General features: G+C 35.9%; 2 protein-coding genes across 2 annotated transcripts; both read right to left on the bottom strand.

Annotated features, from left to right (window-relative positions):
- Positions 1–3401: 3401 nt before the first annotated feature.
- LOC147483250 (phosphoinositide phospholipase C 6-like) lies at positions 3402–8647 on the bottom strand. The gene is given in 10 exon segments (XM_086580452.1): positions 3402–3507; positions 3510–3735; positions 5129–5215; positions 5294–5446; positions 6659–6776; positions 6897–7132; positions 7213–7401; positions 7481–7616; positions 7918–8114; positions 8196–8647. Coding segments are annotated over 10 exon segments (1725 nt in total). The 5' UTR covers positions 8514–8647; the 3' UTR covers positions 3402–3442.
- Positions 8648–11619: 2972 nt separating this feature from the next.
- RSR4 (Aldolase-type TIM barrel family protein) lies at positions 11620–13416 on the bottom strand. Its single transcript, XM_086580453.1, has one exon. The coding sequence runs from the start codon at positions 12859–12861 to the stop codon at positions 11932–11934; it is 930 nt and encodes a 309-aa protein (XP_086436579.1). The 5' UTR covers positions 12862–13416; the 3' UTR covers positions 11620–11931.
- Between the last annotated feature and the right edge of the window lie 4183 nt (positions 13417–17599).

The raw sequence follows: 17599 nt of genomic DNA, 5'->3' as shown, positions 1-17599 counted from the left end.
GACGTGCATCTATACCGTGCGAACGTGGACACAGCCCTTTGGTACGTGCGTTCCTACTTTAGAGGCGAAAACATATAATTTAGAAAGTGATTTGATCTTCACGCGACAATTACTTGGAATAATTTGTTTTGGCGTATAATGTAAAAAGGTATTTCCACTGTTCCACATTGATTTGCAAGAAAGAAGATAATGAAATGAGAATAAAGTAAAGTTCTTTTGGCATTTTAAGAGAAGAATTATGCTAAAGGAGTAAGGAGTTAAGGACATAATTCGAATGTGGCCCCATTATGTTTTTTGGCTCCTATCAGTATAAGTATTCAAGATATTTAATTGATCAAGAGTTCAGTCCCTATTCGTAAAAGAAAACAACAGGCGCAAAATCTAACCGCTAGATTGAGTTCTGAAATCTACTTTTAGCAACATATAAATTTTTGCTTGGACCGTTCTGCCGCCAGATAATGTATCTTCAGTCTTCACCCAATTCCCCCACAATTCGTCGGCAATGCATATGCTTTTATTTGACAATAAATTGCTCCAGAGGATCAATTTTGAGCCAAAATCACGGTAGAGGACAACCTATTTTAGAAACCACTCACAAAACTAAATTTTTACGGGCCAGTTTTTTAATTAAAATAAATGACAAAATAAATTGGCCTGGTTTTTAATTTTTTATCTTATTTCTCCTTTTACTTTTATGTGAATAAAACAAAACTACAGAGAGAAAAAACCCAAAATGCCAAAACTCCTTCTTCTCTAACCAACCAGACCCTTTTTAGACGATAATAACACCTCCTTGCTAAGAATAACCCTTTTTATAAGATAATATCAATGGCTAATTATCAAACAAAGCTAGAGATGGCGACACCAGACTAATTATCAAACAAAATAGTGTTCATAGCTCCAATAGGTATGAACACTCATTGTTCATAGCTAATATTCATAATTGGGGGTATGAACAATCAATGTTCATAGCTAATGTGAATAATTTATTCAAATTTGGGTAAAAGTGATATCCAAAGGTGATGGTGGTTTGATTCCACCAAAATCCTCTAAAATTTTAATATTAATCAAACAATGATTGTTCATTTTTTACTATTAAACACGTATTGTTCATACCTATTTTAAGTATGAATACGTATTGTTCATATCTATTTTGAAAATAAATATTTATTGTTTATATCTACTTTGGGTTCATGTTTTTTTGTTGGTATGAACACGTATTTTTCATATCTGTTTTGGGTATGAACAATCAATGTTTATATATGTTTTGGATATGAACATTTATTATTCATATATATTTTGGGGATGAACAATCAATATTCATATCTGTTTTGGGTTCATGTTTTTTTTAAGTAGGTTTGAACAATCAATGTTCATATCTGTTTTGGGTTCATGTTTTTTTTTTGTATGAACAATCAATGTTCATATCTGTTTTGAGTGTAAACATTTATTGTTCATATATGTTTTGTTCATACCTATTGTTCATAGCTAATGTTCATAATTTGGGGTATGAACAATTATTGTTCATATATGTTTTGGATTCATGTTTTCATAGCCACAATCAATGTTCATAGCTGATGTTCAGCATGGGTAGGTATGAACAATGCTTGTTCATAGCTCAAATAGGTATGGACACTCATTGTTCATAGCTAATGTTCATACATGGATAAGTATAAACAATCAATGTTCATAGCTATTGTTCATACATAGATAGGTATGAGCAATCATTGTTCATACCTATTGTGGGTATGAACAATCAATGTTCATAACCAGGTTGTTTCAGTTGGGTCGGGCCGTTTTTTTTTTTTCTTCAGGGGTATACTTGACATTTCATCTACCCGAGCCGTTCTTATTTCGCATCAAGGGTAAACTTGAACTTTCATCCACCCCGTCCTTGTGAGTGATTACAAAAATAACGTGTCCTCTAGAATTTCTCTTTCGGCCCATTTGTCCTCTAGAGTCGCTCCCTGTTTATTTGACTCATCAACGTTTTATGATCAAGCGAGATTTTGCAAAAACTTTCACTGCAGTCCACACGTATCTCTGGACAATTTATTTTTTATATACTAGCATTTTGGGCACGCTCTATGAGCGTGAAATTGAGAACTGTCCAATGAACCAAACCATAAAAGCAAGCCAACCAAAAACCCAGTCCATGTGGCAATGTTGATTTAAAAAAAATTGCAATTGAATCCTAGTCAAAATAAGCCTAACCAAATTGCAACCGATGCGCCTGTTTTTTTCGCACTTATTTTATACTACCTATCCAAAACCAAAATCAATCGGGTTAATAAAAAAACCCCGATTCCAAAATTCAAATTTGAATCGATCATAATTTTTTTAATTCCCAACCCGATTTGTTGCTCTAGATGTAAAGAGATCCCACTAACCCACTAATTTAGACTAAATGTGTTAAATTTGTCGGGATAAAAAAAAAATGAAATAATTTCTAAATTTTAAAAGAGCGTGAAATTGAGAGTTGTCCAATTAACCAAGCCAGAAAAATAAACCCAACAAAAGCCCAATCCATGTAGCAAGATTGATTTTAAAAAAATTGCAACAGAAACCTACTCAAATTAACCCCAACCAAATTGCAACCGAGTCCATCAAATTTCAACCCAGCCGCAATTGTTGACCAAACTAGTTAGAGAGTTGAATATTATATTTACACATTTAACCTTATCAAATATAATAAATTACAAATAAAAATCAGATGGTAGCATTATAAATAGAAATTATGAACGAGGGCAAAATTGGAAAGAAAAAGATCCGGTTGATGGAAATAACACTGTTGCTTGGGGAGTTTTCTTTATAGGTATATATATATATATATAGGTAAAAGATAACTCATAAGCCCGAACAATTTTTACAACACGTTAACAATCTTTGTACGTGTCTCCGCCACGTTAACAATCTCCTATTTTATTTTATTTTTCATTAATTTATGGAAGATCCCTGGTTAAAACAAATAAAACAAAAATAGCATGAGCTGTAATATTAGTGTTTGATAAGGGGGCAAAATTGGAAAAAAAAATAATGTTGAATTTACTGTTGAAGCCCTTTTTCTTTAAAGAAGTTATATATATATATATATATATATATATATATATATAAAAGATAACTCATAAGCCCGAACAATTTTTACAACACGTACAATTTCTATATCCAACCAACCAAAAATAAATAGGAACGTACATCACATACAAGCTAAGCTAAGGTTCTGGTGAGCAAATATTTAGGAAAAGTTGCTCCGTTGTCTCCTCTGTTGCTCATTATTTTCTGCCTGCCAAACTTCTTAGGCGTATGGGAGACTTAAAAAATCTAGGATGGGAAGTAACCACAGCTACCATTCACGTAAGGGAGACTTAAGGCAAGCGACAACATACTCCTATACTACCATATAGACTAAAAGAGACTTCTTGTCACTACCTATAAATGAATCTCAAACGAACTGAAATTGCATAAGAAGCTTTACAGATTTGTATTTTTCACCCTTACGATCAAAAGTGGCACTGTTCGGATCCCTGGCCTTAATTCTGGCACAGAAAAACATGTTTGGCCACCAAAATCATCCTTCTCGGATTTGTCATATTCGTGTACTTCGATTCGAAGCAGAGCCAGTTCTGGAACAGTTAACGGAAATAGAAACTCTTCATCCCAAACTGGCGTCCAATTGTCCTCCAAGATCTTAGTTTTCTTCTTTTTGATATCAGCCGGTACTCCTGCTATACTAACCTGCCAAATGAGATCGTTCAAAATTTATTTTCTGTTCTACAGATATAAGGCTTGAAATTGGCTAATCCTCCCAACTCCCAGGGTGTATTCTATTTGACGCCTATATGGAAGTCGTGTTCGAAAATCCAAGTGCAAAGCAACTCAGCAAGTTGTTTCACCTCGATGACCGTGACCAAAAGACATAGTTTACTTTAACAGTCCCAACTCCTAACATCATGCAAAGTTTATCTAAACCTGCAAATGTGCAGAGTCCAATGTCTTTCCAGTAGTTGGTGAGGTTCAAACTAACTGAATCTTGAAAATCAGATCATCATGGAGAGGATTCATGCCCATTGTTATACATATTAGACTATTAGTCCATGTAAGCCCGCTTGAGAGAAAGAAACATGAGATTTAAAAAGACTTCCTCTAGGAGCTTATGACCAGACCCTACTGAACTTACATGAAGAATATAGGGACTAACCGACTCACGCAAAAAGTTTATATTTAGTACAGGAACGAAACCATTGAACCTACTCCAATAGTTTCACCTCATTGTACGTTCCGATTGCTGGTCAGTACTGTCCTGTATCTTCAGGAAGCATACAGGAGAAGTTATAGGAGTTTACATAGGGGGCTTGGGTCAAACTATGTGGCTGAGTCGAGCAATAGTTGAAGGTATAACTAAGGCAGTTGAGATGGGGAGCACAAATGTTTGGGTGGAGTCAGACTCAACTGCAGCAATTAAGGCATTTCAAAGCAACTCAGTGCACTGGAAAGTAGAATCAGACTGGGAGAGGATCAAAGGGAAAACAAGTCTAGTTCTAAGTTCTAACAAGCACAGGGAGGGAAGCAAACTTGTGTGCGAAGAAAGGTGCAGCCGTTGCAAATGTTCAAAAGCAGTGGTGGGATAATAGACCTAGTTTTGTGCACAGGGTAGAGAATCAACACTCTACCTGTTTCAGATTTATTTCTTAAAAACATGTATGTTGGAGAGGTCTACTCAGGGCCCTCACAAAATGTAAACTGTATTTTCTTTTTTGCTAGCTATCTAATATAAATACCCTTTAGCAAAAAAAAAACAAAAAAAAAAAAAAAAAAAAAAACTGAGAATTGGACAATAATGCATGCAGTTGAATTGAATATCTACCTGGGAAATCTCCTAGTTAAAACATTGAATTAGTGACTCCAATCCAATCCTATTTTGGTGTGCCAGACGTACCATAAACTGTGTTAATTATATATCCCTCACATCTAAATATAAAGACTCCAGGCCACATATTATTAAACTTCTTTTGTTGTTTATTCATTCAACTATGTCAAAATTCTACAGGACGATAGACACCATAGCACCAAAGATATAAGTGAATGTATATGATATAAAGAAAAAAAAATCAAAAAGAAATTGAATTACCTTTGCATAGAAATCTGGAGGGGAATATGAATCGAAGTGTGTTTGACTGAAATCCAAACGCCATCCATCACCCATGTATACTCTGACCTGTTTGACAGAAGAGCTCTAATAAGTAACAGAAGTTGGTACAGTTGGAACAATACTTTAATTTGAAAGATTACTTACCTTCAAGGTTTTCTTCACTGGTAAGTTTTCCGTAATATTAAAAGACTGATTCTGCTGGTATTCTTTGATGAGAAAATCAGGTTTTTTAACATAACCACATCCTCCGTTCGATCTGAACATACCTTGCATCAACCAGAGTGACCTACCGTATCCCTGCCATAAGAATATTCATATGTTACTTTGTGGAACTAGAAACTTCATATAGGGTCTTTTTATTCAAAACCCGGATAGCATGCAGACATGCAGAAAAAATTGTCACTTATTAACCAGAAAATTCAGCAAATGTTTGCAGATCAAACAGGAGTCAAACTGAGGTACTTTTGTCGTCTTTGGTTGTAGGTGGTTTCACTATTTAAGTCTCTACCAAAGAGGAAACCACAAAAGCAAGAGGTAGTTTGGCATCTGTGGCATGACCATTAAATGAGATTCCTACCACGTTTTAAATCCCATTTCTTCACAAAACAATTAAGATTTGCGCTGAAATCTTTTGCAACTTGAACCATTCGGATCTAAGAAACAAAATTTCCAGTTAAAACAAACTAATGATCTAGATGATGCTATGCCCTGTTCCAGCCCAAGTACAAAGAAGTTTGTTTCCGTGTGGTATTGACAATTAAGCATGGCACGTCAAAGACATGAAAGCACCTTGGCCAGATACTGCAGTTTATCTTTCCAGTATGTAAGTATAGAAGATTTTAGGGCTATTAATGTAAACACTACACCATATCAATTCAGAAACCTCATTGTGCCTTACTTTGAGACCAAAAGCCTTCTATTTGACGATAACTGAACCTTTTCTTTAGAAAATTAAATTGCTTTGTGTATAGGTGCTGTTGTTTACAACCCCAGCAATAAGGAGTAAACAATGAAAACAAGACATGTTGTCACCAATCATGGGCATCTCCCTCAACCTTAAAAAAAAGCAAACTCTAGAAGATTTGCTTTCGCTTTGCTCTACGTTAAGCAGCCACGTCATGGTCTACCTGGCTCAAATAAGGATAACATCAGCAGCCAGGAAGTATACTTGACCAAAGAGCCAATAACCAACTCTGTGGAAACCATGCCTGGAAGCTATCATCACATCCCCAATGTCAGTTATACTACATACACAAAGCGAGAACTATCCGAGGATGCCTAATGATTTTTGAACCCAGCCTCCCCCATGTGGAAAGGGTTACAAAACCGTACAACCAAGGGTGTACTACGAACAACAAACTGAGTTTTGTAGTATGATTTAGGAAGATATAGACGGTGGTTGATGAACATTAATAACCATTAGATGAAAATTCACATACAACAAGAATAAAACCCTAGCATTAGATGCTCAAAATACCTTCCAAAAATGTTACCAGAACAAGAGCTGACCTGCATATTAAACGCCACCATCTGAGCTCCATGCATCCAACCAATTAATGGGTTGTAATTTGAGGATGTAATTCTAGTGCCCTTTGGGTATATCCTCAGAAAATTCCTCTGGGTAAACCTAGAGATAGAAATGTCAAGCATCAGAATCTACTACTGTTATCAAGAAAATAAGAAATGGCAGACAGATCTATAAAAAAAGCAAAAAAATCTTTAATGTTTCTTATTTCCTGAAAAATACCTGACAAGGTCAGTCGCGTGAGATTCTGCAGCTTTCTCAAGTGCTTGTTCATTTAAACTAAGGCGACCAACTTTATGAATGTCAACTTTCAGTGATTCCTCAAGCTCACCCTTATGTTTCTTGGCATGTATCGCAATGAGTTGTTTGTATTCCGGTGGTTCTGATTGTTGTGGATTGTGATCACTATCATCAGAATCTTCATCACCTACATCATTTTCTCCCTGATCGCTGTCACTCTATAGTTAAAAGATTATAGATTAGGAGACGAGAATAACCAGAATACGAAAAGATTAAATGGAAAAGAAAATACGATGACCTCCTTGTCCCATCCTTCTTCCTCAGGAGAAACCACTCCTTTGTCCTTTGAATCCTTAGCTTCTAGGTACTCTTTTGGTGGTTTAGTTGAAAGAAGAACCCGATATTTTAATGATTCTGGAGAAGGGAATTCCTCTAGATATCCTGACTCAGGGTGATACAGCATTTCTCCAAATGTTTTAGTGACCATCTAGATAAACAAATGCCATAAGATAGAAATCCAGAACAAGAAAACTGTTCAATAATATTTAAGCAAAAAAAATGTTCACCTCGGCTACTTTAGCCTGAAGGTCTGGAGTAAGATGATCTTCTAGAGTTATCACAACAGGGTATGGTGATGCCACAAAGGCATACTCCTTAATGGACATCAAGCATTTGATAAGCTCAACTGGAGTCGTCAACGTTCTAAAGAATGATCAGTTTAGGAAACATTAAAAACTCCAAATCAACATCCCTATTGAGAGTTCATAATACAAGATCAAATATCATTATTGTCATTTCAATTTGCGCATTACATCACCTTATATAAAAATTCATATGCTAATAACAAAAAGAATGAAAATCATTTCAAACAATCAGTGAACACTATAGAAAGGCTCTGATATTGAAACACAAGTACCATATTAATTACCAATACAATCCAACATTATTATAAATTAATATAAAAATTCAGAATAACAATATGAAATAAAATAAATTTAAGTACCTGCCATGAAAAACATGCACATCATCCTCATCCGAATTAGGCCAAATATCCAATTCAATAACTCTAACACCTCTCGTCAACGCTTTAATAATCGGTACATCACTACTATCACTACTAAGTTGATTTCCAGTAAGATATGAATTATGTCCAGTATATATATAATAATGGGACAGTGGTGCATTCATATCTTGATGAACCTGATCAGTGATCAACAACAAATAACCATCAATCTCGTTAACAGTTATCGGTATATATAAAAAAAAATATAAGTATATTACCTGAGATTTAATAGGAGGATTGAGATCTTGAGAGAATAAAAAATGATGAAAATCATCTAAAGTGAGAGCATGTCTAGTAAACTTTGCAACATGGTGTCTCTGTTTTAAAACTTGGTCAACAATCTTCTCAGCGTCAGTGATCGTAGCTTCAGATTCATTTTGAGAGGTGATCAGGAATTGTAAGAGATGATGAGGTGTCATCAAAGTTTGTCCATCAGGAACAAACTTTTCAAAAGCTTGTTTTACATCAGCTGGTGGTTGTGCTTCACTCACTTTGAACTTTCTTGAAAAAAACATACCAATCTTGTAACTCCCCATCTTCTCTGCAGATTTTTTTTTGTTTGTTTCAAACTCAAACTCAAGTACAGTTAAATGGTTTCTCTTTTGTTTTCAGTTTGGTACTTATATACGGTTATGTTGTCAAGAAGATTGGAATATAAAAAAGCTGCACGTGGCGAGTAGGTGTGGGAGTTGGGGACGCGTTTTTCGCTTTTATTAGTTTTCTTGGTGTTCCCCGGGCCAATCAGGTAAATATAGTAGATACCGACATCGCAGAGTAGTTAAAAGTAAATCAATATTTAACTCCTTTTCATTGTTCATTCCAGTATCAAGTGTCTTTCAGCGCTTCTGAGAGTAACACGTGGTGCGCAATGGCAACAAATGTACATACAGGGTCAAAAGTAACACCAATACGGCTGTATTTCTTTTTGTACTCTTAAAACATGTTTATGAGTAATACTTTTCTAGCATCAAACACCAATAATTTAGTGTTTTAGAAATATATATATATATATATATATATATATATATATATATATAATGTTAAAACACTATTTTAGATTGGAGATGAGGAGTGCGATTTTTAATAAAGCAGTAATGAACTAAAGATGATTTTGTTTATAAAGAGACTTTCAGTTTTGCCAATGATGCTTTAAATTTATGGTATGTATTACCAAAGCCAAATATTTTGATGTCTGGACAATATATCGGATTTCCCAAAAAAACGACATATAAGATATATCGATGGATATATTTTTTTTTTGTCGACCGATCAAAACTTTTTTGTGTATGTTGATATATAAAAAAATATCAGAAATATATCGAAAATATTATTGATATGTTAATAAAAATCGGTAAAAAATTGGTCAAAGTCAACAATCTATATCATATATATCAGTTGATATATATCAAATACAAAATGTGTCAATATATCAACAATATATCAAGATCAGATACCTCAAAAACTGAAATATATCAGTGATATTTTAGTCCTTGTGTATTACCACCATACTAGATTTGTAGTTTCGTGTTTCTAAGAATCTTCCATCGTTTATAATGGATATTCCCCCCGGGTGACGTTGAACATCAAATAATCGGCTATGCAATTCCATTCTGCACTTATTATGGTGGGATCAGTGAACCCATTATGTTGGAGATGTGCCCTTAAACGATCTCAAGTCGATCATGAAGAGGTACCACAAGAGCTTAAAAATCAAATAGTTGGGGAACCTGCAAAACTTGAATGGCTGTTTTCAAAATCAACCAAGATCCTCAAATCCCCTGGTTAAATTCTGGGCAAATCGAAGGGGTTAATTGGTGAGTGAAGTTCACTGTAAAACCAACCAATACTAGTTTGAAAATTAGACAAATGAAAAACCGTACAAGCACTGGATAATAAAGAATTGGGTTCAGACAAAGTTGTTGAAGTACTGACAAGCCAAGCGACATCAAAACTGGTACAAGTAGCATACACGGCGAAATAACAAGAAGAGATAAAGCACATAATTTTCAATATATGCGTTTGGTCCATATCCGAAACGGATACATATTGTTTCCTCCCACACAGATTTTTCTGTATATACAGACTGTTGATGTTAAATAGCTGACAAGAACTCGGATAAGAGGAGAAGGCTTGTTATAACCTTCAACATAAATTATCATGTTGAATATAAGCCCTTGTCACCGACTTACAACCCTACATAGCACATTGTTAAGCACCAAACGGTATGATAGTACCTGAGTCATATAGGTTACTAAACTAGTATCAAAGAGAGCCTAACGACAAAGATACTAGTTTAAGTTTACCAAGGCATAAAATGTCACCTAAACATGACATCCGTAACAGGATTGTGAAGTAAGCTGATAATATTCTTGATCTCATTGACCAGAGAGTGAACGGAGGAATGTTGATCGTAATATTAAAAATTTGGTGTTCACTTACACCCTTTCATTCAAGGAATGTACATTGTAACGAGTAAGATCAGAGCAAGGAAGGTATGAGGTATAACCATAGTTCAAGATTTCGGAATATTTGGAATTCCAACAAATCTAAAAACCGGAACTCTGGCTTTTATTCCGCTATATTTCAAGTACATTCCTATGTTTTTTCGACTCTTAATCCGGAATTCCGAGTTTCTCAAAAACTGAAATATTCAGTAGAATTCCGATAATTTCGTTGAAATCACGAACTATGGGTATAACTACAATCAATACTTCGCACACTACCAAGAGTAACCCGTACACTTGTCAACATCAGTGAAACCCTACCCATAAAGTCTATAGTCCGCATCATCCAAGAATAAAAAGGAAAAGGGTAAATAAGAGAAAAGGACACCTGTGAAAAGGATCAAGTACAAGTAGATGTAAGGATTTCACAAGATGTGTGGGATGCACAAGGAATTAGATTCAACTGAAAGCTAGACAGCAGGAGTTTGGAGGGAAGGGCAAGGTTGAGGGACTCTGCAAGCCTATAAGCCCTCTGTTGTACAGCCTATAAGGCATTATAACTAATTTGGAGTAGCTAACACTATAGTTTGCACAATCTTGAAAGACACTATAATTCAGTATGCACAAGACACCAATCCTCAAAGACACCATCCGAACTGATGGACCAGGATATGAGGCTGGTTAGGTCATAATGGACAACCAATCCACTCTCCATAAAACAAGGCTCAAGGGGAAAGACACTCAGAACCAAAAGCCTATGCGTGCTTTTGACAGAATTTTGGTTCCATCGGCCTTCCTTATCTTTTTAGTCAACCTCCCACAACGGCACCACCAGAGGTCACACCCCCACAGATCCCACACACAGAAACAGACACAAAACAACCACAACCACTACTAGTCATCTGACTAAGAAGGTCCCAGATAAAATGTGAAAGTATGATGTGGTGTGTCTAGGACCAAGCAAGCAATGTAAGCAACACCAAAAGTTCGATATCTAGTATGAAGTCCAAATAGACACTACTTGGATTACAGAAAACTACACAAAACCCTTCCACTAGCTCCAAAACCAGAAAATGAAGAATCAAAAGATATTTCTGCCCAGCTCAAACATAGGGATAAAAAATGGATGGACAAGACAAGAATGCACATATAAAACATAAATCAAATAGCATACAGAAAAAGAGCAATCAACACCCAATTCATTTCAAACAAATCCATCCTATTATTTCTGATCTACTCATCGTTTCACCAACAAGATAGATTCAGATTTTCTAAACTCATAATCTAAATATAACCAACAGAAATTGATTCTTAAACAACAACAGTACTTAAATTACATAAAAGAGAACATCTTTATAATCCTCTATGGTATCATAATAGGGAAAAGCAACTAAAATTAAAGATTCCCAAGAGTTTTTCCAAACTATCAAAATAAAAGGTGGATTGAAAATAACATATTGACCAAACAAATCAAACAGTAACACCCAATCTCACCTCCCATCCATCCCTTTTACTCCGAGCGCATTGCGTACCTTTCAACCTTCTGGTCGTTAAGATTAAGTCCCACCATTGCTTCACCCAATCCACAACTCACCTCAGCAAGAATATCAGGATCACTATAATGAGTCACAGCCTGAACAATGGCGCGAGCGCGAGCTGCAGGATCCCCACTCTTAAACACACCAGAACCAACAAACACCCCATCACAACCCAATTGCATCATCAAAGCAGCATCAGCAGGTGTAGCAACACCACCAGCAGCAAACTGAACAACAGGAAGCCTACCAAGTTGCTTAGTCTGCATAACCAAATCATAGGGTGCTGCAATTTTCTTAGCAAAAGTAAACACTTCATCATCATCCATGTTCCGAAGAACACGAATAGCACCCATAACAGACCTCACATGCCTAACAGCCTCAACAATATTCCCAGTCCCAGCTTCACCCTTTGTACGAATCATAGCAGCCCCTTCGCGAATCCTCCTAAGCGCTTCGCCAAGATTACGACACCCACAAACAAATGGGACCCTAAAATTATGTTTATTAATATGATTATCCTCATCAGCAAGAGTAAGAACCTCACTCTCATCAATATAATCAATACCAATAGATTCAAGAATCTGTGCTTCTACAAAATGGCCAATCCGTGCTTTAGCCATGACTGGTATAGTCACGGCTTGTTTGATTTCTTTAATCAAACCGGGGTCGCTCATACGAGCAACTCCGCCTTGAGCACGGATATCAGCCGGCACTCTTTCCAGTGCCATTACGGCACAAGCTCCTGCCTCTTCGGCAATACGGGCTTGTGCCGCATTGACTACGTCCATTATGACGCCTCCACGGAGCATCTGGGCTAAACCTACCTTTACTGAAAAGGTAGAATTCTTTGCCTCAGTTATAGCTCCGTTTCCATAAACTGTTACAACACCACTTCCAGACATGTTGCTGTGATTTTTTTTTTTCTTTTAGGGAGAAGATGGGGAAGGGGATGATATGAAGGCGGTGGAATGGAATGGAGAGAAAGGAGGAGGAAATTGTGGGGGATAAATAGAGTCAAGGTTTTGAACGCGTCCCAATAGATTTGCCTGTGGGGTTTTTGGGACTTGGGTTATTTTTGGGGTGGATATTTAGTAGTGGCTGGAGTTTGGTACTTATCTTACATTCTTACTTTCAACATTATAAAAGGAAATAATCTGATGATAGAATCATGATATACTCCATTGCCAGAATGCCAGATCATTGTGTCTGTTAATTTCATTCATTTGTGGCAAGGTTTTGAATTTTGTCTTTTTTTCTTACCATATTAAGGGATCAATAAATGACCTCTTGAACACCTACCTCATTAGCGAAGTCAGAGAGATTGATGAAACATGTGATTCTAATGAAAATCATGTGATTTGATCATCATTAACTGCATTCAATCTGTTTCTAAGAGTGTACTTTAAAAGATTCTCTGTTGTTTGTTTCGTTTTCTTCCTTTTTGTTCGAGTGAAATTTGCCACAATTCACCCCACTATGCGTGATTCGCAATTTGAGGCTACCATCTTTTGTTATATTTTGTTACAAAAAAATCTTAAGTTTTAGTTTGCAATAAAGCTCTCAGTTGATTTGGATTAGAACGGGCAACGTAGCATGAAAAATAGACATGTATCTGATGGCCAATTGGCCAGCCATCCAAAATTTGGAGTTCTTTGATAGTTTGATAGCACTCAGATATATCCCAAAAGAAATACAAAAAGGAAATGCATACATATATAATAAAATTCATAATGCTTATTAAAAATTAAGAATTTTAACAGGTTTTTGTTTCAAGTGCTGAACGTTGAATGAGGAAAGGTCCAGTAAAAATATGATGTTGCAGGAGTTTTCTTCTTTCATTCAGGGATAAGCAATCGACAAGAGATTGAGTTTAATTAATTAATGGGGGCTAATAGACTTCATTGTGATATTTTTTCTCCTCTTCAGTAAATAGATTCAGCCATCAAACCAAGTACCTCATAAACACCAATTAATTTAGCGAAAATAAAATAAAATCAAATAAACACCAATTAAAATCAAATTTTGTGAGCACAATTACCTTACAATTAGGTGTTCACCATTATCAAAATGTTATAAAACAAAAATGTAGAGTCTAAAGTCTAAACTTAGCCATATAGCAAAAGCAAAATTCTTTTAATCATTCTAAGTGGTGCATGCACATAAGCGGAACCCGAGTTTGGAAGGCGGTGGTTGGTGAGTGCCAAGTAGTTGAGTACCAGTTTTGTTTTGTTTTGTTTTTTTTTCTTTGAATGGCAATTTTGTATCAATTTTGTTTGATCCAGGAGTGACTCTCCGCAACATATCTAGGAAAGAAGTAACCATTTTTTTTAATCACTCACAAGGTAAAAGGATTGGGTAGATGAAAGGTCAAATATACTCTTGAAGCGAAATTAAAAACGATTCGAGTAGATAAAATATCAAGTATATCTCTAACGCGAAATAATAAACGGTCTTGTCCAACCGAAGCGACCCATGCCAGTATATATAGTCAAGGGCGGAGCCAAGGGGGTGGCGGGCAGGGGCACTTGCCCCCTCCCCTCCTAAAATTTTAAGAAAAAAAATATGAAATATCTATCTTTCTCTCTGATGGCCCCTGACATAAAAAATAGTCCATCACTATTCACTCCACTCGCACAGTCGCACTCGATCTCATCTTCTCGACTTCTCAGACTCTCAGTTCACTCCCCTCGATCTCATCTAAGCCGAATAATTGGAATAAATACTCCATCAGTCCATCACTCCACTCGATCTCATATTCTCAGTTCAGCAGTTCTCATCACTCCACGCTCTTCTCACTCCACTCAATTTCAATTTTTAAGGTAAGTTTTCTTCTTACACTTTATGTTATAACAATTTGTTTTGTTGATTGCTTGCTTGCTGAATGAATTTATTTTAAATTCTTAACTAATATATTATTCATATAATCATATTGGTTTATTTAATTAGGACTTAGGAGTTTGAATTGTTGGTTAGTCATGGTTGTCAAATCATCTAAAATAGACTCATTCTTCAAGAAATGTACCTCTCAAAATTCAGAGGCCACTTCATCGTCCTCTCTTATTTCTCCTGATGTGTCTACTCAAGAACGCGCTCCTAAAATTCAGAGACTTGAGGGGGTGCCAAGTCATGAAACTACTCCTCAAATTCTAAGACTCGAGGTACCGGTTATAGATGGTGATAGTTCTTCTCTAGTGCATGATCCAGGATTGTGTTGCCAAATATATGAGTATCTTGCAGATCAACATTATGGAATTCGACGTGATTATCTAATATTTGGGCCGTATCAACCGAAGCTTGATTCCTATCCACTGGCTGAAACTGAAAAATATTGTCACCATTTTATTTATAATTGGTTTACGCAATTTCCATGATTAGAGTATTCGCCTTCTAAGAACAAGGCTTTTTGTCATCCATGTTTTATTTTCAACAAAAACACGAATGATCGCTTCGGGTCTCATGTATTCAGTGTGGGAGGATTTAAGAATTGGAAGAAGGTCCATGATGGTATAAACTGTGCTTTCTTAACTCATATTGGGAGAGATCCTAATTCTGCCTATAATGTTTCTGTTTGAGCATGTCAAGATTTAATGCGACAATCACAAAACATTGAGAGAGTTTTTTAGAGACAAATTTCTCAACAAATTCCAGATGATAGGTTGAAACTGAAGACATCAATTGATAGTACTTGATAGTTAACATATCAAGGATGTTCTTTTAGAGCCCATGACGAGAAGCCTAGCTCTATAAATCGTGGTAACTTCATTGAAATGGTTAAATTTATAGCCTCTTACAATGGTGATGTTGCTAATGTTGTTTTGGAAAAAGCTAAGAAGAATTGTAAATACATTTCACCGCAGTTCCAAAAGGAGATCTTAAATATTCTTGGAAGCAAAGTACGATATGCCATTCGTGAGATCTTAAATATTCTTGCAAGCAAACGTCACGATGAATTACAAATTGCTCAAGCAAATAAAATTGAAGAATTACTTGCTATTGGTGAAATTGAGTCTGGCTCGGGACTTAATCAGATTGACACTTTGCAAAGGCCAGCCGATACCCGATGGAGCTCTCATTTTACTTCTGTTTGCAGTTTGATAAACATGTTTGATGCAACTTGCACAATTCTTACTAAGATTATGGAAGATGGGTGCACATATTCTTCAAGAGGGGATGCGGATGCATCATACAATGCCATGACATCCTTTGAGTTCATTTTTATCTTGCATCTTACTCGAGATTTTATGGGAATTACTGATGATCTTTGCTAAGCACTACAAAGTCAGTCTCAAGATATTCTAAATGCCTTGCAACTTGTGAAAACTATGAAATTTCTTATCCAAAAGTTGAGAGATAGCGGATGGAGTACATTATTTGAAAATGTTATATGTTTTTGCAACCAGCATGATATTGATGTTCTGGATATGAGCAACAATTATGTTGTTGGTAGGGGCAGAAAGAAGCAAGACCATATCACTATTGAACACCATTATCGAGTCGACATTTTCTATACAGCAGTAGACTCTCAATTACAAGAGTTAAACATCAGATTCAATGAGCACACATTGGAGCTTTTTTCTTCTTAGTTCAGCCTTGGACCCGAGAGATGGTTATAAATCGTTTAAGGTCGATGATATTTGTACTCTGGTGGAGAAGTTCTATCCGCAAGATTTTTCGAGTCGAGAAAAAATTCATATAAGATATCAATTGCAACATTATATCTTAGATGTAAATCAATATGCTGAATTACAAGACATGGCAACAATTGTAGAGCTTTGTGAAGGACTTGTGAAGACGGGAAAGTCAAAAATCTACCCTCTAGTAGATCGACTACTTCAATTTGTGTTGACTCTTCCGGTTTCTATAGCAACAACAGAAAGAGCATTTTTTGCAATGAAATTGGTTAAAACTAGGCTTCGGAACAAGATGAGGAATGAATTTCTTCCAGATAGTATGATAGTGTATATCGAAAAAGAGATTGCAAGAAAATTTAGCACTGATTCATTGATTGTAGACTTTGACGTCAAGTCTCGTAACGAAAAATTCTTTTAAGTTTGAAGTTAAAACTTGATGTTTTTTGGTCGGCTTTCATTTTGCATTTAGACATGGCTATTTATGATTCTTGGTATGTTTATAATATGTTGAATGTTTTTGAGTTACAAACTTATTTTGCTTACTATTATCAATGTGTGTGAAAACTTATTTTACTAATTTAGAATTATAGAATTAATATATGTGATTTGTTATAAGTTTTTTTGTTGACCCAAACTCCACCGGATAAAAATCCTCGCTCCGCCCCTGTATATAGTATGAAGTATGAACAATTATTATTTATAGGGGTGGAATTCGAGCTAATCGAGCCGAGTTTCACTAAGCTCGGCTCAGTTTGTTTATTTAAACAAGCTTTAATGTTGGCTCAAGTTTGGCTCATATATTATATGAGCCGAGCCTGAGCTAACCCCGCGTAACTCGACTATTTTATACTATGATGATGGTATTTGAGCTTATCGAGCCGAGCTTCACCCTGCTCGTTTATTAAACGAGCTATAATATTGGCTCAAGCTTGGCTCATTTAGTTAAATGAACGAGTTTGAGCCGAGCTTAAACGAGCCAATCCCGAGCTAGTCGACTTAAATTCCACCC

The sequence above is a fragment of the Coptis chinensis genome, chromosome 8, assembly GCF_015680905.1.
Source record: "Coptis chinensis isolate HL-2020 chromosome 8, ASM1568090v1, whole genome shotgun sequence".
Classification (NCBI taxonomy): domain Eukaryota; kingdom Viridiplantae; phylum Streptophyta; class Magnoliopsida; order Ranunculales; family Ranunculaceae; genus Coptis; species Coptis chinensis.
The sequence above is the reverse complement of the archived record's forward strand: the minus strand, read 5'-3'. Positions and strand labels throughout refer to the sequence as shown.